General features: G+C 47.8%; 1 protein-coding gene across 1 annotated transcript in view; it reads right to left on the bottom strand.

Annotated features, from left to right (window-relative positions):
• Positions 1-24354, bottom strand: part of LOC109785679 (flavonoid 3',5'-hydroxylase 1-like) — a 29477-nt gene extending 5123 nt beyond the window's left edge. The window contains exon 1 of the mRNA XM_045231994.2: positions 23561-24354. Within this exon, the coding sequence (XP_045087929.1) occupies positions 23561-24343 (783 nt within the window). The 5' untranslated portion in view covers positions 24344-24354. The remainder of the gene's footprint in view (positions 1-23560) is intronic.
• Positions 24355-24637: the final 283 nt, after the last annotated feature.

Here is a 24637-nt window from a genome sequence, read left to right as displayed (position 1 = left end):
GGAGGCGCCAGGGCTTGGGGTGCTGCTCCCATGCGCCTCCCCACTATATATAGGGGTGGAGGGGGCTGGTTTCTTGCCCTCCAAGTCCATTGGGGCGTTGGCAAAGGTGGGGGAAAGAAATCCCATCATTTCCCTTCCCCACCGATTGTTATCCCCCTTTTTTAGGGATCTTGATCTTATCCCTTCGGGATATGATCTTATTCCTTCTAAGGTGGGATCTTGGTGCGCCTTGACCAGGGGTGTGGGGCCTTGACCCCACTACCCACGTTCATGTGGGCCCCCCATGCAGGTGGGCCCCACTTCAGAACCTTCTAGAACCTTCCCGGTACAATACCGAAAAATCCCGAACATTTTCCGGTGGCCAAAATAGGACTTCCCATATATAAATCTTTACCTCCGGACCATTCCGGAACTCCTCGTGACGTCCGGGATCTCATCCGGGACTCCGAACGACTTTCGGATTTCCGCATACTAATATCTCTACAACCCTAGCGTCACCGAACCTTAAGTGTGTAGACCCTACGGGTTCGGGAGACATGCAGACATGACTGAGACGACTCTCCGGTCAATAACCAACAGCGGGATCTGGATACCCATGTTGGCTCCCACATGTTCCATGATGATCTCATCGGATGAACCACGAGTCGAGGATTCAATCAATCCCGTATACAATTCCCTTTGTCAATCGGTACGTTACTTGCCCGAGATTCGATCGTCGGTATCCCAATACCTTGTTCAATCTCATTACCGGCAAGTCACTTTACTCGTACCGTAACGCATGATCCCGTGGCTAACTCCTTAGTCACATTGAGCTCATTATGATGATGCATTACCGAGTGGGCCCAGAGATACCTCTCCGTCATACGGAGTGACAAATCCCAGTCTCGATTCGTGCCAACCCAACAGACACTTTCGGAGATACCCTGTAGTGCACCTTTATAGCCACCCAGTTACGTTGTGACGTTTGGTACACCCAAAGCATTCCTACGGTATCCGGGAGTTGCACAATCTCATGGTCTAAGGAAATGATACTTGACATTAGAAAAGCTCTAGCAAACGAACTACACGATCTTGTGCTATGCTTAGGATTGGGTCTTGTCCATCACATCATTCTCCTAATGATGTGATCCCGTTATCAATGACATCCAATGTCCATGGTCAGGAAACCATAACCATCTATTGATCAACGAGCTAGTCAACTAGAGGCTTACTAGGGACATGTTGTGGTCTATGTATTCACACATGTATTACGGTTTCCAGTTAATACAGTTATAGCATGAACAACAGACAATTATCATGAACAAGGAAATACAATAATAACCATTTTATTATTGCCTCTAGGGCATATTTCCAAGAGTCTCCCACTTGCACTAGAGTCAATAATCTAGTTCACGTCATCATGTGATTAACACTCAAAGTTCACATCGCCATGTGACTAATACCCAAGAGTTTACTAGAGTCAATAATCTAGTTCACATCACCATGTGATTAACACTCAATGAGTTCTAGGGTTTGATCATGTTATGCTTACGAGAGAGGTTTTAGTCAACAGGTCTGCAACATTCAGATCCGTGTGTGATTTACAAATCTCTATGTCATCTTGTAGATGCAGCTACCACGCGCTACTTGGAGCTATTCGAAATAACTGCTCTACTATACGAATCCGGTTCACTACTCAGAGTCATCCGGATTAGTGTCAAAGTTTGCATCGACGTAACCCTTTACGATGAACCCCCTTTCCACCTCCATAATCGAGAAAATTCCTTAGTCCACTAGATACTAAGGATAAGTTCGACCGCTGTCATGTGATCCGTTCCTGGATCACTATTGTACCCCTTGACTAACTCATGGCAAGGCACACTTTAGGTGCGGTACACAGCATAGCATATTGTAGAGCCTACGTCTAAAGCATAGGGGACGACCTTCGTCCTTTCTCTTTCTTCTGCCGTGGTCAGGTCTTGAGTCTTACTCAATACTCACACCTTGTAACACAGCCAAGAACTCCTTCTTTGCTGATCTATTTTGAACTCCTTCAAAATCTTGTCACGGTATGTATTCATTTGAAAGTACTATCACTACAGGAATCAGCTATTTTGCCGTCTGCCACGGCGGACAGCAAAGGCACGAACGGCGGACGGCAAAGACCTTTGCCGTCAGCCGCAGACGGCAAAAGGCTCCGGCAAAGTAGGCTACGGTAAAGAGCTACTTTGCCGTGTGCTTCCTGGCGGCTGACGGCAAAGGCCCTTTGCCGTCCGCCGTGGACGGCAAAGAGAGCGGACGGCAATAATTGCGCTGTCAGTCCGTTAAGTGGCTAACGGCGGGCCTTTGCCGTCCGCCGCTGACGGCAAACTATCTAATGTCTTTGTCGTCCACCGTATGATGTCATCTACACGTCACTACACGGCAGGCCTTTGCCGTCCGCCGCTGACGGCAAAGAGCCTGAAGCCTTTGCCGTCTGCCACTGTAGGCAAATTGACCAAATGGGTCAGCTCCCAGGAAGCACAGCTGGATGCCACGTGGCTTCTTTGCCGTCCGCGGCAGACGGCAAAGAGCCCGTTGCCGTCGGTGGCAGACGGCAAAGAGCCTTTATATTGGCTGTTTTTTCTGTTTTTTATTAAATCCAACAATTTTCATCACAAATATATATGACAATATAGATATATTTCACAAGGCCATTACAGAGCAAACATATAAGATATCCAACACATAACTTCATAGTTCAACGATACATGCATAGTTCCATCCAACTACCAAGTTCCATCATACATAGCAAGTTCAACATAGAGGCATCCAACCATATATATTACAATAGTTTCATCCAACGATACATGCATAGTTCAACGATACAAAAGAAACAGAGAAAGGGATAAGGAGCACTCCATCTATGCAAGCTTTCGTCAAGTGAATGAAATCTGCAAAATGAAAAATAAGAAAGTTAGAAATAGGTGACTAGAATAAGAAGACTAGAACAAGAAGAGTAGAACAAGAAGAAGACTAGAACAAGAAGAATAGAACAAGAAGACTAGAACAAGAAGAGTAGAACAAGCTTCGTTTATGAGCTAACTTACGTGAAATGGATCATATATGAGCTAACTAAGTTGAAATGGGTCGTTTATGAGCTAGCTAAGGTGAAATGGATCATTTATGAGCTAACTTAGTTGAAATGGGTCGTTTATGAGCTAACTAAGGTCAAATGGATCGTTTTTGAGGTAACTAAGGTGAAATGGATCGTTTTTTAGCTCACTTAGGTGAAATGGATCATTTATGAGCTAACTTAGTTGAAATGGATCGTTTTTGAGCTAACTTAGGTGAAATGGATCATTTATGAGCTAATTTAGTTGAAATGGATCTTTTTGAGCTAACTTAGGTGAAATGGATCATTTAAGAGCTAATTTAGGTGAAATGGATCGTTTATGAGCTAAATTAGTTGAAATGGATCGTTTATGAGATAACCTAGGTAAGATGTGTCCTTTTGGAGTTAACCTAGGTGAAATGGGTCATTTTAAAGCTAACGTAGGTAAAATGGATCATTTAGGAGCTAATCTAGGTAAAATGGGTCATTTTTTGAGCTAACTTGGATGAACTGGATCATTTATAAGCTAACCTAGGTAAAATGGGTCATTTTAGAGCTAACTTAGGTAAAATGGATCGTTTATGAGCTAACTAAGCTAATTATGCAATTTTTGACATAAGTAAGCTAAGTACAGATCGTTTTAGAGCTAACTTAGGTAAAATGGATGGTTTTGGAGGTCAGTAAGCTTATTAAGTCATTTTGGAGGAGAAGAAGCTAAGTCTAGGTCATTATGGTAAGCATTGGAGGAAATAAAGCTAAGTCTAGGTCTTTATGCATGTGTTAAGCAAAACACTAGATAAACTTACCAAGATCCAGGAGGTGTAGGAGCGGGCTGGCTCGTGTCGGTAGCTGGAGAAGGATCGTGCGATGCTTATCTGGAGTTACGCTGCACCAAAGATCATTTCCAATGTCTTGTTAGCATGATGCCACTCAAATGTTAAGACTAGCAAGTAATGTCCATTCAAATTAAACTCACCGTGGTCCCAGGAGCAATCACTAGCATCGGCGGAGCGGTCTGACCGGTCTTCTCGCACACAGACTGCACATTTGGTTTTGACGACTCAGTCATACTAGTTAGTAATGAGACAAACACTACATCAATGTTTTGGCTAATCTGCAGAACAAACTTACCACAAGGAGCTCGTACATGGCCCTTGCCTGCATGTCATTCTGTGCCCTCTCCTCCTCCATCATCTTTGTCGGCCTCTCCTCCAACTCCCGCTGCCTCTCCGCCGCCTCCGCCAGAAGTTTCTCCGTTCTATCTCTCTCACTCTGTATAGCAGCCTGCAACACCACTCACATGACCATTTGTAATCATTGATGGAAGTGCACACAATGTAATGGAGAAAGAAAACTGAGTACGTATCACTAACCTTGATGGCGAGTTGCACTGGCCGTTCACGAGGCCTTATCTCAGGAGCGGAGCTCGACTGGCGCGCCTTGATCTCCGGGAGAGTGCTAGGACAACGGATAAGTCCATCTCCAATGGCTATGGAGCCATGGGACCTCCCGCCACCAGATATCATCACCAGCTCTGGATCAATGGGACCCTGGCTCGGGTTAAAGTCCTCCCCTTTCCTCGCCTTCCCCTCATCTCTATATCTCACGAGCTTGTTGTGGGAGGAGATGTTGGTGAAGTTGTTTGCATCATCAAGGTCAGACTGAGAGAAAGCCTTGACTTTCTTCAAAGAGGCAGTGTGGGCCATGGCATACAGGTCGTACACCTCTGGCACCTTATCCACCTTATTGTGGCGTGCCTGAAAGAGAGAAACAATGTAAATTAGTAATTAAAGGGCTCAAGCTAGCATGATGAATGAATTGCATGAATCATGAAGCAAACCACATACCCAGTTGCTCCTCGGGCTGATCCGGCCAGGTACCCCATCCGGACGTGTGCTCCTCCGAGGTCTCATGGGCCGAACTCTTGTGGGCCGAAGGCCAGTCGACCCGAGCCTCGTGGGCCCAAGACCCGTGGACCGGAGGCTCGTGGACCGGAGTCCGTGTAGCCTCCTCCTCGGACGAGTCCACCCTAGCAGTCACGTGCTCGGGTGAAACAGCTGGGGGTGGCGGCGAGGAAGGCGCCGTAGCAGTCACCCTACCTCCTCTCCCGCGACCACGTGCCCCACCTCCTCTCTTCCTACCTCGTCCCCTGCTGGGCACCGCGGTCGACGAAGAAGGGCCCGGCGGTGTGGCCATACTGTCCAGCAACGCTCGGCGGAGAGGTGCGTCTGGAATGGAAGACCTCAGACCACGCGCCGACGAAGAAGGGGCCTTGGCGCGCTCCCGACCAGCGCCCACCATCTTTCAACACCTGCCATGACAAACAGTAAACGAAATTAGTACAACATAAAAAAAAGACCGACATGAATAATAATATGTGTATCACTTAAGTGTATCATCATCAAGTACAACATAAAAAAATTTAATACCTGACACTACTAATAATCTCGATCAGTATCATCAATAAATGCATAATCATCATCATCACTATAATCAATGACGGGCTCATAGGGTTCAGTGGCATCAACATGTGGAAGGCCACCTTGACGTAATCGGTCAAGCAATGACAGGTCATCCGCAGCAGTAACCTCTTCTTGTTCCGTCTCTTCTTGTTCCTCCTCTGGGGTGATGTCGGATTCACTGTCGCTGTCTACTTCAATGTTTTGGGGTGAAGTATAGCGGTTCTTGAAACGCTTTTTGGAAAGACGTGTCTCTTGGAAGAATTCTCCTTCATATGTGTCTGGGTTAATGTGAGGTTCATAATCCTCTTCCTTTGGGGGAGATAGTCTAGCACGTGGCGGCACTTCATAAACGACATCCCAACCTTTCAGATTTGGATTAGTTTGGCAGGCCCACGGTAGATAGAATACTTGGGTCGCCTGTTGAGCCGTAATATAGACATCAGGAACATCTAAATGGGTGCTTTGGTTGATTTCAACTAGCCCTATATGTTCATGAGTCATTCTAGTCTCCTTCAGCTGAAACACATAACATTTGAAGACTACGACATTCGGTCGGCCATAGATACTTTTTGCCATAGGTACGAAAGCGATACCCGTTGATATCGTATTTGTCAAATGAACGGACCTTATAGTCAAAACCATTAGCGACTTGTCTCAATTCGGCATCCATAGACTCTGAATTAGCCTACAAGTTTAATATGAAAGGATTGTTGCATACGCACAAATTAGCGAATGAAACCGGGATAGCCGCCTACAAATTAGCCTACAAGTCTAATAGAAATTACCGTTTGTTTGAACCAAGAGATGAAACCGGGATAGCCGCCTCCTTGCTTTGCGAGAAGCTCATACTCTTCGACAGAATCCTTTTGGATCACCGCTCCATACGAGAATAAGGCGACGTATCGACTGTATGAAATATCCAGGAATAAGAGCAGTTCAAAGGAAATAGAAGTTGCGAAACTATGTACCGAGAACTTACTCGATGTACGGCCGCACTTCTATCAGGTTGTTGAAGATATACAACGAAATGGTCCGCCATTGTTCGTTATCCAAAGATACTGGATTTGAAACACTGGCTGGTGCGAGATTCCCTTTGAATAGGCTGAGGTTGGATCCACCCTTTTTAGGGTCGTCAGCATTGTACCGAGGCTTCGGATTATGCAAATGACGATTTTTGGCTTCGTAGTGTGCTGTCACGAAGTTTGCCGCCTCCTCAGTGATGAATGCCTCAGCCATCGATGCTTCAATTCTACGTTTATTTTTACATTTTTGTCGAAGCGTCTTCTGCATCCTCTCAGTTGGGTAGCACCAACAATTTTGCACGGGCCCCCCCAATCTTGCCTCGGTCGGGAGATGCAAAATCAAATGTTGCATTGGATTAAAGAAGCCCGGTGGAAAGATCTTCTCTAACTTGCAGATCAACTCTGGCGCCAACTCTTCCATTTCTTCTAGCACGCCAGGCGATAGTTCTTTCGCACAAAGAACACGGAAGAAATAGCTGAGTTCTGCCAGTACTAGCCATTCATCCTCAGGGATGAAGCCACGCAACACCACCGGCATTACCCGCTCAATCCATATGTGCCAATCATGACTCTTGAGACCAAATATCTTCAATTTATCAAGACTGGCTCCCCTCTGTAGATTCGCTGCATACCCATCGGGGAACATCAACTGCATTTTCACCCACAAGATAATTTCCCTCATAGCTGGCCTTCCAAGATTGAACCATGCCTTTGGCTTCGTCCAGTTTTGCTTTCCTTTCGGTTCTTTCATGTTTTGTAACGGCCTATCACATAGCGCCTCCAGATCGACTCTAGCCTTAGTATTATCCTTTGACTTCCCATCTATGCCGAACAATGTACCAAAAAGTGCCTCGGCGATATTCTTCTCAGTGTGCATCACGTCGATGTTGTGTGGGCAAAGGAGGTCTTTGAAGTAAGGCAGATCCCATAAGCATGTTTTGTGAGTCCAGGCGTGCTTAGAATTATACCCCTTGAAGTACCCTGGACGCTCTGGATCTGGCTCGAGAGCGTTTAACTGATCCAGGGTCTGTTGGCCTGTCAATGCAGGTGGTGCAGAGTTTTTGACAACTCTACCTCTGATGAAGTTCTTCTTGTCTTTCCTGAACTTATGGCGAGGATTCAGGAACTGTCTATGCATGTCGAAGCAAGAAAACTTGTGACCGGCCTGAAGCCAACGAAACTCAAGAGCTCCCTTGCATGTGGGGCACGGGAACCTTCCATGCACACACCAGCCAACGAATAGCGCATACGCCGGCAAGTCATGCGTCGAGTACATGTACCAGACACGCATTATGAAGTTCCGTTTGCTATAGGCGTCGTATGTCTTGAACCCATTATCCCAGGCTTCTTGCAATTCGTCCTTAAGCGGTTGCATGTACACATTCATATTTTTCCCCGGATAGTTGGGCCCTGGAATTATCAACGTCAGGAAAATGTTCTTTCTTTGCATAATCTGTCCGGGGGGGAGATTGAGTGGAAAGACAAATACGGGCCAACAACTGTATTGGGCTGCCGTCATACCAAACACACTGAACCCATCCGTGCTGATGCCGACTCGAGGATGCCTCGGATCTGCCGCTTTGTCACCATGTAATTCATCAAACTTTTTCCACGCAACACCATCCGATGTGTGTACAATCATCAGATTCCCATCTGCATCTAGTTCGGTTCTTTTGCCCGTTTTGTGCCATGTCATCTGTCTGGCCGTCTCTTCGACCATGAAAAGACGTTGAAGTCTTGGTACGATTGGCATATACCGAAGAACACTAACGGGGATTTTGGTCTGTGTCTTCTCACCCATACCGTTGTCTACCACAACATACCTGGAAGACTTGCAAATGGGACAATAGTTCAAGTCCGCATAGTCAAGCCTAAACAAGACACATCCTTTCTCACAGGCATGTATCTTATCATAGGGCATCTTCAGTGCACGGAGGATTTTGTCCGACTGGTACAGGTTTGCAGGCATTACATGGCCTTTGGGTAGAAAGCGTCCAAATACTGTCATCATTGCATCGTAGCATTCTCTGCCCAAGTTGAACTGAGCCTTCAGAGCCATTACTTGTGAGATGGCATCCAACTGACAAAGCTCAGTGTGCTCATGGAGCGGACGTTTTGAAGACTCCAACATTTCATTGAAGGCCTTTGCAGATTCCTCCATCTCCTCGTCCGAATCCCGAGCATCATCAAAGTCTTGCACCATGTTTTCCATCCCGGTACCATGCTCGTCGGTGCGACGACGATCCACCTCAGCTCGGTCACGTTGGGCAGACTCACCATGAAATGTCCACACCGTATAATCGGGCGTAAAACCACTCTTCTGCAGGTGTTTGCCCATTTCAGCCTCTGTCCTCTTTTCCCAATTGCCGCACCGTAAACAGGGGCACCAGGTTTTCCTCTGGCCATTTGCAAATGCGGCTCGCACAAACCCCTTGGTTTTTGTGAACCATTCAGTGCTCCATTTGTTCTGACCAGTGTGACCGGTGTACATCCACGCACGATCACTCATCTTGACTTTCAGAGCTACTAGACACACAACAAATATATATATATATAATTCACCATGTATATATTCATCAGTTGATCTACTTTGTCAATTTTATTACGTCCATGCAACCTACACTCTAATAGGTAATGATAGGTCCTAATCCCACCCGAGTATGTTTAGATTGGGTTCATTTTCCCATGCTATGCTCCGGATCCTACGCAAAATTTCGGCAGCACCTCCCCGCTGTTCTCCTGATACACGTCTCTGCAATAAACAGAGAGGATGTGTATCCGGAGAACAATAGGGGAGGCACTGATGAAATTTATGCGTCGGATCCGGAGCAAAGCATATGGGAAAACGAACCCAATCTAAACATACTCGGGCTGTCCATGGATAGCGTTGGACAATTCGAAAGAATCAAGGTTATAAATATGCAAATGCATGCATATTTATAACTATGACGCTTTCGAACGGGAGACACATATTGGTTACGCATACTGATGATTCAAGACACATATATAGCTAGCTATCAAGTTTCATCGGAATAGATCAAATAATTAATGGGGGAGGAGGACATGTCATTTGTGCTCACCCACGAACGAAGGGGCAGAGCTCGTCAAACGCACGGCGAGGTCGTCGAACACCAAACCTCGCAGCGATGAAACAACTGCACATTTAAAACTACCTGATCAACACAATTATATATGATGTTTTCATAACAAAATCGAAAAATATATGACCTAACTAATAATTCACAAATATATGACCCCGTCGGCTTCTGGAAGGCCAAAGAACACCTTTTCGGGAGGTGTCGGGGGTCGGGGTGTCGTGTCGGTGTCGGGGTGCCGTGTCGGGGTCGGGGTCGGGGTGTCGGGGTCGGGGTGTCGGGTCGGGGTGCCGGGTCGGGGTGCCGTGTCGGTGTCGGGGTCGGGGTGTCGGGTCAGGCTCGGGGTCGGGGTGTCGGGGTCGAGGTCGGGGTCGGGGTCGGGGTCGGGGTCTCGGGGTCGGGGCGTCGGGTCGGGGTGCCGGGGTGCCGTGTCGGGGTCGGGGTGTCGGGTCAGGCTCGGGGTCGGGGTCTCGGGGTCGGGTGTTGGGTCGGGGTGCCGGGTCGGGGTCGGGGTGCCGTGTCGGTGTCGGGGTAAGGGTGGGTGTGGTGTCAGGGTGTCGGTGTCGGGGTGTCGTGTCGGTGTCGGGGTCGGGGTCTCGGGGTCGGGGTGTCGGGTCGGGGTCGGGGTGCCGTGTCGGTGTCGGGGTCGGGGTGTCGGGTCAGGCTCGGGGTCAGGGTGTCGGGGTCGGGGTCGGGGTCGGGGTCTAGGGGTCGGGGTGTCGTGTCGGGGTGCCGGGTCGGGGTCGGGGTGCCGTGTCGGGTCGGGGTGCCGTGTCGGGTCGGGGTTTTTTCCTCTTTTTTCCTTTTCTTCTTCCTATTCTTCCTTTTCTTCCTTTTTTTCCTTCTTCTTCTTCTTCTTCTTCTTCTTCTTCCTCCTTTCCTTTTTCCTCTTCTTCTTCTCCTCCTCTCCTCTTTTTTCTTCTTCTTCTTCTTCCTCTTCTTCTTTTTTCTGCTCCTCCTCCTCCTCTTCTTCTTCCTTTCCTTTTTCCTCTTCTTCTTCTCCTCCTCTCCTCTTTTTCTCTTCTTCTTCTTCTTTCCTCAAATTAAACTAAACCTAAAACTAAACGTAAATCTAAAACTAAAACTAAATCTAAACTAAACATAAACCTAAAACTAAAACTAATAAAACAGAAAAAAAGGAAAAAACTAAATCTAAACCTAAAACTAAACTAAAACTAAACCTAAAACTAAAACTAAAACTAAATCTAAACTAAAACTAAAAAGAAAAAAAAACAGAAAAAACAGAAAAAAGGAGGGGGGCTCACCTGGGGCAGGGCCGGTGGAGGAGGTGGCCGGTGGAGGAGGTGGCCGGGGCGCGGGGGCGGCCTGGGGCGGCGGGGGGCCGGGCCCGGGGCGGTGGGGCGCGGGGCGGCGGGGGGCCGGGGCGCGGGAGGGCCGGGGCGCCGGGGCGGCGGGGGGCCGGGGCGGGGGGGGGGCGACGGGGCGGTGGGGTGGCGGGGCCCCGGGGCAGCGGGGGGCCGGGGCGGTGGGGCGGCGGGGGCGACGGGACGGCGGGGGCGACGGGTGGTGGGGCGACGGCGGCGGCTGCGGTGGGGTGGGAAGTGGTGGCGGGGCGGTGAGGAGAGAACAGAGTAACGGGCGGGGGGGGTGGTACGGCCGTTAGGTAGGAGCCTCTTTGCCGTCCGCCTCTCTTTGCCGTCCGCCCTTTTGCCTCTTTGTCGTCTGCTGGCAGACGGCAAAGAGGTGGGGCGTTAGGTTTTTCCCAAACGGGCGGGGGGTGGGGGCCACCTCTCTCTTTGTCGTCTGCCAGCGGACGGCAAAGATTCTTTGCCGTCTGCTGGCAGACGGCAAAGAGCAGGCGGATGGCAAAGAGCTTCTTTGCCGTCTGCCATTTCTTTGCCGTCTGCTTTTGGGTAGCTGATGGCAAAGAGCTTCTTTGCCGTCAGCTAGCAGACGACAAAGAGCTGGCAGATGGCAAATTAGCTGATTCCAGTAGTGTATTAAGCGTTTTTGATCCATCCTTATAGATCTTGATGCTCAATATTCAAGTAGCTTAATCCAGGTTTTCCATTAAAAACACTTTTCAAATAACCCTGGATGCTTTCCAGAAATTCTACATCATTTCTGATCAACAATATGTTAACAACATATACTCATCAAAAATTCAATAGTGCTCCCACTCACTTCTTTGGAAATACAAGTTTCTCATGAACTTTGTATAAACCCAAAATCTTTGATCATCTCATCAAAGCGTTCATTCCAACTCCGAGATGCTTACTCCAATCCTTAGAAGGATTGCTGGAGCTTTGCACACTTGTTAGCATCTTTCAGGATTGACAAAACCTTCTGGTTGTATCACATACAACCTTTCCTCAAGAAAATCGTCGAGGAAACAATGTTTTGACATCCTATATGCAAGATTTCATAAATAATGCAGTAACTGCTAATATAATTCTAACATACTCTTAGCATCGCTACGAGTGAGAAAGTCTCATCGCAGTCAACTCCTTGAACTTGCCGGAAAACATCTTAACGACAAGTCGAGCTTTCTTAATGGTGACACTTACCATCATTGTCTGTCTTCCCTTTAAAATCCATCTGTACCCAACCTCCTTACGACCATCAAGTAGTTCTTTCAAAGTCTATACTTTGTTTTCATACATGGATCCTCTCGGATTTTATGGCCTCAAGCCATTCGTCGGAATCCGGGCCCACCATCGCTTCTCCATAGCTCGTAAGTTCATTGTTGTCTAGCAACATGACTTTCAAGACAGGATTACGTACCACTCTGAAGTAGTACGCATCCTTGTCATCCTATGAGGTTTGGTAGTGACTTGATCTGAAGTTTCATGATCACTGTCATAAGCTTCCACTTCAATTGGTGTAGGTGCCACAGGAACAACTTCTCGTGCCCTGCTACACATTAGTTGAAGTGACGGTTCAATGACCTCATCAAGTCTCCACCATCCTCCCACTCAATTCTTTCGAGAGAAACTTTTCCTCGAGAAAGGACCCGTTTCTAGAAACAATCACTTTTGCTTCCAGATCTGAAATAGGAGGTATACCCAACTGTTTTGGGTATTCTATGAAGATGCATTTATCCGCTTTGGGTTCGAGCTTATCAGCCTGAAACTTTTTCACATAAGCGTCGCAGCCCCAAACTTTTAAGAAACGACAGCTTAGGTTTCTCTAAACCATAGTTCATATGGTGTCATCTCAACGGAATTGCGTGGTGCCCTATTTAAAGTGAATGCGGTTGTCTCTAATGCCTAACCCATAAACGATAGTTGTAATTCGATAAGAGACATCATGGTATGCACCATATCCAATAGGGTGCAGTTATGATGTTTGGACACACCATCACAATATGGTGTTCCAGGCGGTATTAGTCGTGAAACAATTTCCACAATTTCTTAATTGTGTGCCAAACTCGTAACTCAGATATTCATCTCTATGATCATATCACAGACATTTTATCCTCTTATCACGACGATCTTCAACTTCACTCTGAAATTACTTGAACCTTTCAATAATTCAAACTTGTGTTTCATCAAGTAAATATTCTCAGCATCTACTCAAATCATCTGTGAAGTAAGAACATAACGATATCCACTGCGTGCCTCAGCACTCATTGGCCTGCACACATCAAATGTATTACTTCCAACAAGTTGCTCTCTAGTTCCATCTTACTGAAAATGAGGCCTTTCAGTCATCTTGCCCATGTGGTATGATTTGCATGTCTCAAGTGATTCAAAATCAAGTGAGTCCAAATGATCCATTTGTATGGACTTTCTTCATGCATATATACTAATAGACATGGTTCGCATGTCTCAATCTTTTCAAAAACGAGTGAGTCCAAAGATCCATCAACATGGAGCTTCTTCATGCGTTTTATACCAATATGACTCAAGTGGCAGTGCCACAAGTATGTGGTACTATCATTACTATCTTATATCTTTTGGCCTGAACATGTGTATCACTACGATCGAGATTCAATAAACCATTCATTTTAGGTGCAAGACCATTGAAGGTATTATTCAAATAGACAGAGTAACCATTATTCTCCTTTAATGAATAACCGTATTGCGATAAACATAATCCAATCATGTCTATGCTCAACGCAAACACCAAATAATAATTATTCAGGTTTAACCCCAATCTCGATGGTAGAGGGAGCATGCGATGCTTGATCACATCAACCTTGGAAACACTTCCAACACATATCGTCATCTCACCTTTAGCTAGTCTCCGTTTATTCCGCAGCTTTTATTTCGAGTTACTAACACTTAGCAACCGAACCGGTATCTAATACCCTGGTGCTACTAGGAGTACTAGTAAAGTACACATTAATATAATGTATATCCAATATACTTCTGTCGACCTTGCCAGCCTTCTCATCTACGAAGTATCTAGGGTAGTTCTGCTTCAGTGACCATTCCCCTCATTTCAGAAGCACTTAGTCTCGGGTTTGGGTTCAACCTTGGGTTTCTTCACTAGAGCAGCAACTGATTTGTCGTTTCATGAAGTATCCCTTCTTGCCCTTGCCCTTCTAGAAACTAGTGGTTTTACTAACCATCAACAATTGATGCTCCTTCTTGATTTCTACTTTCGCGGTGTCAAACATCGCGAGTTGCTCAAGGATCATCATGTCTATCCCTGATATGTTATAGTTCATCACGAAGCTCTAATAGCTTGGTGGCAGTGACTATGGAGAACCATCACTATCTCATCTGGAAGATTAACTCCCACTCGATTCAAGTGATTGTAGTACTCAGACAATCTGAGCACATGCTCAACGATTGAGCTTTTCTCCCTTAGTTTGCAGGCTTAAGAAACTTGTCAGAGGTCTCATACCTCTTGACGTGGGCATTAGTCTGAAATCCCAATTTCAGTCTTTGGAACATCTCATATGTTCTGCGACGTTCCAAAACCGTCTTTGGTGCCACAATTTTAAACCGTTAGCATCACACACTGAACTATCACGTAGTCATCAAAACGTGTATGTCAGATGTTTCGTAACATCTACAGACGACGCTCGAGGTTCAGCACACCGAGCGGTGCATTAAGGACATAAGCCTTCTGTGCAGCAATGAGGACAATCCTCAGTTTACGGACCCAGTCCGCATAATTGCTACTATCAACTTTCAACTAAATTTTCTCTAGGAACATATCTTAGTAAAACTAAAGCGTAAGCTACGACATTATTTGCAAAGACCTTTTGACTATGTTCATGATAATTAAGTTCATCTGATTATTTAATGAACTCCCACTTAGATAGACATCCCTCTAGTCATCTAAGTGATACATGATCCGAATCGACTAGGCCGTGTCCGATCATCACGTGAGACGGACTAGTCATCATCGGTGAACATCTGCATGTTGATCGTATCTACTATACGACTCATGTTCGACCTTTCGGTCTCTTGTTTTCCGAGGCCATGTCTGTACATGCTAGGCTCGTCAAGTCAGCCTAAGTGTTTTGCTTGTGTTCCGAGGCCATGTCTGTACATGCTAGGCTCGTCAAGTCAACCTAAGTGTTTTGCTTGTGTTCCGAGGCCATGTCTGTACATGCTAGGCTCGTCAACACCCGTTGTATGCGAACGTTAGAATCTATCACACCCGATCATCACGTGGTGCTTCGAAACAACGAACCTTCGCAACGGTGCACAGTTAGGGGGAACACATCTCTTGAAATTTTAGTGAGGGATCATCTTATTTATGCTACCGTCGTTCTAAGCAAATAAGATGTAAACATGACAAACATCACATGCAAATCATAAAGTGACATGATATGGCCAATATCATCTTGCGCCTTTGATCTCCATCTTCGAGGCGCGGCATGATCACCTTCGTCACCGGCATGACACCATGATCTCCATCATCATGATCTCCATCATCGTGTCTTCATGAATTTTTCTCGCCAAATATTACTTCTACTACTATGGCTAACGGTTAGCAATAAAGTAAAGTAATGACATGGCGTTTTCATTGACACGCAGGTCATACAATAAATTAAGACAACTCCTATGGCTCCTGCCGGTTGTCATACTCATCGACATGCAAGTCGTGATTCCTATTACAAGAACATGGTCAATCTCATACATCACATATATAATTCATCACATCCTTTTGGCCATATCACATCAAATAGCATACCCTGCAAAAACAAGTTAGACGTCTTCTAATTGTTGTTGCATGTTTTACGTGGCTGCTATGGGTTTCTAGCAAGAACGTTTCTTACCTACGCAAAAGCCACAACGGTGATATGCCAATTGCTATTTACCCTTCATAAGGACCCTTTTCATCGAATCTGATCCAACTAAAGTGGGAGAGACAGACACCCGCTAGCCACCTTATGCATCAAGTGCATGTCAGTCGGTGGAACCTGTCTCACGTAAGAGTACGTGTAAGGTCGGTCCGGGCCGCTTCATCCCACAATGCCGCCGAATCAAGATAAGACTAGTAACGGCAAGAAAATTGAACAAATCATCGCCCACAACTACTTTGTGTTCTACTCGTGCATACACTAGTAGGAAAAGGGGCTTTTACCCCGGTTTGTAAGGGCCTTTTGTCCCGGTTTTCGAACCGGGACTAAAGGGTCGTTACTAAAGCCCTAACCCTTTAGTCCCGGTTCTTACACGAACCGGGACAGAAGGTCCTCCACGTGGCCGCTGCTGCCAGCCCAGGCAGGGGGGGCCTTTGGTCCCGGTTGGTGCCAACAACCGGGACTAATAGGCAGGGCCTTTTGTCCCGGTTGGTGTCACCAACCGGGACCAATAGGCAGGGCCTTTTGTCCCGGTTGGTGTCACCAACCGGGACCAATAGGCTTCAGGGGCTGGGGTTTTTGTTTTTTTTTTTTGAAGGGGGGGGGGGGGTTTGGGGGTTAATTTAGGTGTTTCATATATTGTGTTAGCTAGCTAATTAATAGAGAGAAGTGTCCTCTCTTATCTCCGTGCTTGGTCGACGCTATGTACTATATATGTATGGAGAGGACTAGACACGCTAGCTAGTAATCAAATGAAGGAAACAGAAGATCGTCATGAACATATGCATACAGAGAGAAGTGATATCGACCACCTCTCCTTCTCCGAGAGATTGGTCGAACAACAAGTTCTCGTATATCTATCCGACACTACCGGCTACATATATACAATAATTATCTCTTACAATACAATCTCCTAATTAAATTGTAAGAACACAGGGTCCACATAGTATTCTCCGTTTTCAGCGATCACGTGGTCAAGGAAGAATGCCGCCAATTCCTCTTGAATTCCTCGCATACGATCTGGTGCTAGGAGTTCATCCCGCTTTCAAAACATCTAATTTGAAGAAGGGGGTCAATATATATATATATGAATAAATGAAACTCAACACAAATGATGGTAATAAAATAAAATTGTGAATATTATTGCTTACGCACTTCATATTGTTCTTCAGTGTAGCCCCGCTCACAGATCGTGTAGCGGATGGACTCACAAACGTAGTATCCACAGTAATTATTCCCGGGTTCCTGCCACAACCACTTTACAAGAAATAGAGGTCAATCAAACTGATAAGCAAGCATGCTAAATGGTATTGATGAAACTAGAGCTTGAATCACTAGGAGATGCGCGGAACATGCTACTATAGTACTTACTTTCGGGTGTTTAAATTGCAGCTTCTTCGGCAGTCCCGGAGCTTTTGTGGTGAATTTTCTCCAAACCCTGCCAGACAAAGAAAACAATTACTTGATATCAGGAAATGAACAAAGTTGTTGATATGGTGGATAATGATCGATTTAACTTACTTCTCGAGCATTTGAGTCATGTTCGCATAGTCCTGGGGATCTTTTCGTCTCGAGTCTAAGACGGTTACTACTTCCTGCTCAAGCTTAATCTCTAGGAGAATATAGTGGAAGCTGCGCATGCATGCATAAGTCATCAATTACATTACCATAACCTGGACTAATAAGGGAAGCCGAATATGCACAAGACAGTAACACTCACTTGAAGTTGTAAGGAAAGAGTATTATATCTTTGTTTTGATTTAATACCAACGATTGTAGCAAGTTGGCCTCGGCTTCTTTGGGATGTTTTTCAACCGTATATGCATCTATGAGATTTGTGTTAATGAACCCAATATCACCGATTTGTCTTTTCTTCAATTCGGCGATCTTCAATCTGCATAATATAGTGAGGATAATTATAAATACATGCAATGAAAGAGTTGACCTATATAGAGAGACTTAATGACAGAAGTAGTACTACTTACAGATAGTAGCAAGTGATCGTTTTTTTATCGAGGGCCTTTTGATTGTAAAACTGGGAGAAATCCTCAAATGGAACATTCAGCAGTTCAATTCCAACGAGGTCATGCTCCGGTTTAACTCTCAGCGTCAAAGTACTCGTCCCATCAGACTCTCTGCAGGTTTTCATGTACCAATCATGTAATCTTCACATCATCGTTGTTAGAGATCTTTCATCTTTGACGAGAGGCTTCCCGTAATGGTATTTGTGTTCGTCCACCTCCATGATTTCATAATGTACATCGTCGGGCAGGTAATCTCCAAGATTGCTATAACCGGGTACCATCCTCGGATCATTAGCGACGATGTCTTTTGACACCTTGAGCGGGGGGCACGATTGGTTCGCTTGTTCGCCGAGCTGGGCAATTTTTTTCCCAGCTCGTCGTTCTTTTAACCTTTGATCACTGACAGTACTTCCCGACCGCTCCGCTTCGGCATATGTCTTTGCAAGAATGCGCTCATAGTTGCCTCTCGGCGGAGACTTTGGTGGTTTTGTCAGGGCAGCCAGAGTGCGCTTTGCTTTCACTGGATCTACCTTCTCCTCCGGAGGTGGATGTTTCTTTGCTTTCACCCCTTCAAAGAAGTTTGTCACTTCGGCTCGCACGATCTTCCTGGTTTCCTCCTCGGTCCTCTCGTATGGTAACTTCTCTGGAGTCTTCAGAGAAGGACCGAATCTGTATTGCCTCCCGCCTCTGGCAGCTGTACTGCTAGACACCGGCAGAGCAGACGGAGCGGCTGCGGCTGTCTTCTTTCCTTGCTTACGAGGCGGAGGAGAAGGACTACGACGCGCCGGAGCAGCCGCAGCGGCGGCAGGTCTCTTCCGCCCTTGCTGACGAGGCGGAGAAGGAGGAGGCTGGCTGCTCTGGCGCGCCGGCGCAGGCGGAGAAGGAGGCGGAGTGCCGCCACGCGCCGGAGAAGGAGGCTGAGTGCCCTGATCACTCGCCGGAGGAGGAGGCGGAGTGCCGCCACGCGCCGGAGAAGGAGGCTGAGTGCCCTGATCACTCGCCGGAGGAGGAGGCGGAGTGCCGCCATGCGCCGGAGAAGGAGGCTGAGTGCCCTGATCACTCGCTGGAGGAGGAGGCGGAGGAGGAGGCGGAGTGCCCTTACTCGCCAGAGCCGTCCAGTTCGGAAGCTTGATGAGCTCCTTCTGCCATAGGCATGGAGTCTTCAGAGCAGAACCCAGCCGAGTCTCCCCTTCACCGGTAGGGTGGTCAAGCTGGAGCTCCTCAAATCCCTTCGTTATTTCATCCACCATCACCCTAGCATATCCTTCTGGAATCGGCCGGCAGTGGTAGGTTGCGCCGGGTTCAGGAGGTAAAACAGAGCCAACAGCCGCCTTAACTTTGAAGTTCTGCCATTCCGCCATAAGGTGGCAATGTTGAGACTCCGTGATAGCATCCACGGGGTAGCTAGCAGGAGCCGCATGCTCCAGCTGAAGCAGCTCGGTGGAAGCCACGCTGCTTCTCCGCTGAGATGGCGGTGTAGCTTCGGGGGCAGTTTTGGCATGTCGATTGCCGTCTCGTTCCTCTAGAGCTTGAACCCTTTCGTGTAGCTTCTGAATTTGGATCTGCTCCACTTTTTTCCTCCTCACCTGGCTTTTGTAACCGCCCGCGTCCGGAAAACCAGCCTTCCACGGAACGGAGCCTGGCGTGCCTCGTGTCCGTCCAGGGTGCTCAGGATTCCCGAGGGCCATTGTGAGCTCGTCGTTCTCTCTGTCTGGAACGAACGTCCCTTCCTGCGCTGCATCGATATATTGCTGAATCTTCTTGACTGGTATTCTCAAAAGCTTGTTCGTCCAAACGCACCTCCCTGATACAGGGTCCAAGGTTCCGCCAGCCCCGAAGAACCAAGTCCGGCAACGGTCTGTCCAGTTCATTGTCTGTGGTTCGATCCCTTTTTCAAGCAGATCATTCTCAGCCTTGGCCCACTTAGGTTGGGCTTTGAGGTAGCCACCTGACCCCGTGCGATGGTGAAGCTTCTTCTTCGCAGCATTCTTCTTGTTTGTCGCTGACATCTTCTTACTCTTTTCCGATGTCTTGTGGGTCACAAATGCGGGCCAGTGATCTCCGATCTTCTCATACCGGCTCATGATGCCACTGTTGGGGAACGTAGCAGAAATTTAAAATTTTCCTACGTGTCACCAAGATCAATCTAGGAGATGCTAGCAACGAGAGGGGAGGAGTGCATCTACATACCCTTGTAGATCGCGAGCGGAAGCGTTCAAGAGAACGGGGTTGATGGAGTCGTACTCGTCGTGATCCAAATCACCGATGATCCTAGCGCCGAACGGACGGCACCTCCGCATTCAACACACGTACGGAGCGGGGACGTCTCCTCCTTCTTGATCCAGCAAGGGGGGAGGAGAAGTTGATGGAGATCCAGCAGCACGACGGCGTGGTGGTGGAAGTAGCGGGATCCCGACAGGGCTTCGCCAAGCGCAAGCGGGGACGAAGAGGTGTCACGGGAGGGAGGGCGGCGCCAGGGCTTGGGGTGCTGCTCCCATGCGCCTCCCACTATATATAGGGGTGGAGGGGGCTGGTTTCTTGCCCTCCAAGTCCATTGGGGCGTTGGCAAAGGTGGGGGAAAGAAATCCCATCATTTCCCTTCCTCACCGATTGTTATCCCCCTTTTTTAGGGATCTTGATCTTATCCCTTCGGGATATGATCTTATTCCTTCTAAGGTGGGATCTTGGTGCGCCTTGACCAGGGGTGTGGGGCCTTGCCCCCACTACCCACGTTCATGTGGGTCCCCCCATGCAGGTGGGCCCCACTTCGGAACCTTCTAGAACCTTTCCGGTACAATACCGAAAAATCCCGAACATTTTCCGGTGGCCAAAATAGGACTTCCCATATATAAATCTTTACCTCCAGACCATTTCGGAACTCCTCGTGACGTCCGGGATCTCATCCGGGACTCCGAACAACTTTCGGATTTCCGCATACTAATATCTCTACAACCCTAGCGTCACCGAACCTTAAGTGTGTAGACCCTACGGGTTCGGGAGACATGCAGACATGACCGAGACGACTCTCCGGTCAATAACCAACAGCGGGATCTGGATACCCATGTTGGCTCCCACATGTTCCACGACGATCTCATCGGATGAACCACGATGTCGAGGATTCAATCAATCCCGTATACAATTCCCTTTGTCAATCGCGGTACGTTACTTGCCTGAGATTCGATCGTCGGTATCCCAATACCTTGTTCAATCTCGTTACCGGCAAGTCACTTTACTCGTACCGTAACGCATGATCCCGTGGCTAACTCCTTAGTCACATTGAGCTCATTATGATGATGCATTACCGAGTGGGCCCAGAGATACCTCTCCGTCATACGGAGTGACAAATCCCAGTCTCGATTCGTGACAACCCAACAGACACTTTCGGAGATACCTGTAGTGCACCTTTATAGCCACCCAGTTACGTTGTGACGTTTGGTACACCCAAAGCATTCCTACGGTATCCGGGAGTTGCACAATCTCATGGTCTAAGGAAATGATACTTGACATTAGAAAAGCTCTAGCAAACGAACTACACGATCTTGTGCTATGCTTAGGATTGGGTCTTGTCCATCACATCATTCTCCTAATGATGTGATCCCGTTATCAATGACATCCAATGTCCATGGTCAGGAAACCATAACCATCTATTGATCAACGAGATAGTCAACTAGAGGCTTACTAGGGACATGTTGTGGTCTATGTATTCACACATGTATTACGGTTTCCAGTTAATACAATTATAGCATGAACAACAGACAATTATCATGAACAAGGAAATACAATAATAACCATTTTATTATTGCCTCTAGGGCATATTTCCAACAGCGCCGGCCATTTAGATACAGCTCCTTGAGCTCCAATCTGTTGAGCGTTGTTCGAAATCGAGCCATCATACGTCTATTAATCTGTGCGTTGTTCTTGTCTTCGGGGTTAACGATTAGGTTGAAGTCTCCAACCAATGCCCAAGGGCCGGCATGAAGGTCACGTACGTCCGCGATTTCTTGAAGAAACTGTACCTTTTCTGCGTTTCCTTGGGGTCCATAGACCCCAGTTAACCACCACATGGGGGAACCCGACGGGGCCTCAACCGCGGTGACCAACGCCGTTAGCGTGTTGGCCGTCGTATGGGGGTTAGACATGGAAACCTCCGGCGGTGGGTGCATCCGCGGGGGAGCAGCCAGAGGAGGGGGCGGCGGTGGCGGCGAAGGGGCCCGGGGAGGATGCGCGTCCAGCGCCGGGCGCGAGCGAAGGGCCGGAGGCGGACGGGGGCGTCGATCCAGCGGGGACGTGCTGCGTGGGCGAGTGCACCCGCGCGAGATGTGGCCGTCGCCACCGCAGCGCACGCAGAGTAGTAACTACTTGCGCACATGTAATCATCAACTCGGATTATCACTTGACCAGAGGGCACTACTAACGCATCATATTAAACTATATCATATACTATATATGTGTTTAGATACTACTACAACTTTTACAATGTGTTGTATCTTAATGTTGTACTCCATCCAAAGGTACTCTTATTTAATGTGTTTTGCTTATTTAATGTGTTTTGCGTGTCTAGATTAACATGCAATAGAACTCACTTTCCTCATTCAATAAGCCGCCAGAACATATTTTACCTAGATGGCAAGTTTTTGATATAGCACACCCTGACACATTGGGACTGCCATGAGTGCACTTTGCTTGGCAATCTGATCAGTTTGGTGTACTCAATTATACAATTACCACTAATCCGTTGAGAATGACTTGTGCCTATATCATTTCAAGGGGAACCAAATCAAAAGCAAAAGTACTAGAGAAATCGGTATCACCTTCACTCTTCTCTTCCCAACCCAAGTGACTAAAATCAGTTTTGTTTACATGTGTGAGTGATTGCTATCAAGGGGAAGGGTGAGTCATTGCTACCGACCGATCAAGTGTGGACTCGAGACCGAGAGTGACAGATATGTAACCGTGTTTTTTTTTCTTTTTTATTGAAAAAGGAGGTGTCCCGACCCCTGCGTTTGTTGATACACATAGCACACGGTTATAAAAAGAGGAAACCTTCATTTAGAAAGAAAGAAAAACTTTTGAGACTTGCTACAGAGCCAGTTCTCAAATTTGCTCCATATTTCAAGCACCGCTTTTAGCTCTTGTCTAACTATATGGCACGTAGTGGTTTGGTTGCTTAAGTCATTTCTACGATAGCCTAATTCTTATATAATTGCCGTCGCATTCCACCACCAACAAAAGAAATGTGAAATGTGTGACGGCAATTTTCCAACACCATCTAGCTAGGCTTAAAGTTCACATATCATTGTCTTGATCTAGCTGAAATTGTTGCATCATAGACATAGTAGTACGGATGCTCACACTCTGGACCATCGGCTGTGTATAGCTTGACTGGTTTTGAACGTACTACGATAGCTACTGCTAGCACTCATCATGGTAACGAAACCACTACCCCGACGGCAAATCGTGGTGGTGCATCATTTTTTGAGGGACTGTAGGAATCGTCTCCATCTCTTTCCAACCACTCCACTAGCTATGCTCCGACCCCACAATTATATTGCACCACCACAGCAGCTTCACTCGATTGCATGCATTGGGTGGTTCGATTAGATGATGCGGCCGGTAATTAATCAGAAATGGCAGAGCGAATAAAGTGTGGGAGCTTACGAAGATGAGGCCCTTGATGTTGACCTCGGTGATGGTCTCGCCGTCGGCGTCCTTGTCGCCGTCCTTGCTGCTGGCGCGGAGCCTGTCCACGAAGTCGAGCCGGCCCTCCCGGGCGCGCTCCTCGGCGGTCGCCGCGTGCTCCGCCAGCAGCTTGGTGATGAGCCCGTCGAACTGGCGGTGCACCCGGCGCAGCCTGGCCTGCACCCCCTGCAGGTCCAGCCACGACAGCGCCGGCACGAAGTCGCTGATGTTGAACATCCCCGTGCCGGTCAGCAGCGACACGATCATCTCCTTGTAGCTGCTGGACTCGTCCCCCTGCGCGTCGAACACCCGCTTGCTCACCGTGATCTGCCCCACGATGTTGGCCAGCGCGCACACCAGCACCTCCGGCACCACCACGGCCCGCCCGGCCTCCGCGGCCTCCGCCATGCCGAGCAGGGAGCGGCCGGCCTCGTCGCGGCGCACGCCCGCCCAGTTAGCGACGGCGCGCGCCCCGAGGAGGTGCACGCTCGACAGCTTCCGCATCAGCTTCCACTTGGGCCCGTAGTCGGCGAACACCCTGTTCTGGCGCCCGTACGTGATGTCCACCGCGCTGGCCACCGCCGGCCGGTTCGCCAACCACGCGTCCAGCGCCTTGAGGAACGTGCGCGCGGCCGACGGCGACGACGCCACCACCACGCCGCAGGTGCCCATCCGCAGATACATGATGGAGCCGTACTTGCGGGCAAGCGCCGCGAGGCCGGTGCACGGGGCCGGGCCGACGAACGACAGAGTAAATTGCATAAAACCACCATTTTCTGGGTTAGGTTCGTGAAAAACACTAGGATACAGTTTTTCTGCAGAAAACATCACATCTTGCGCAATTTTTTGTAAAAATCACTAATTGACGAATTTGGCTCGGTTAAGCGCGTTTATGACCGATGAGGCCCTTTTTTGCCTATGTGGCGTAATATTTCGTGCCAGGTCAATTTTAATATAATTTTACAAACTAGTCCATAGATTTTACATAGACACTCCTAAAATCAAAATGAAAAAATGCAATCAGCCCCGTGCATCCTCGCCACTGGTTGGGGCGGT

Source organism: Aegilops tauschii, chromosome 7 (assembly GCF_002575655.3).
Source record: "Aegilops tauschii subsp. strangulata cultivar AL8/78 chromosome 7, Aet v6.0, whole genome shotgun sequence".
Lineage (NCBI taxonomy): Eukaryota > Viridiplantae > Streptophyta > Magnoliopsida > Poales > Poaceae > Aegilops > Aegilops tauschii.
This window is presented reverse-complemented; position numbering and strand designations above follow the sequence as displayed.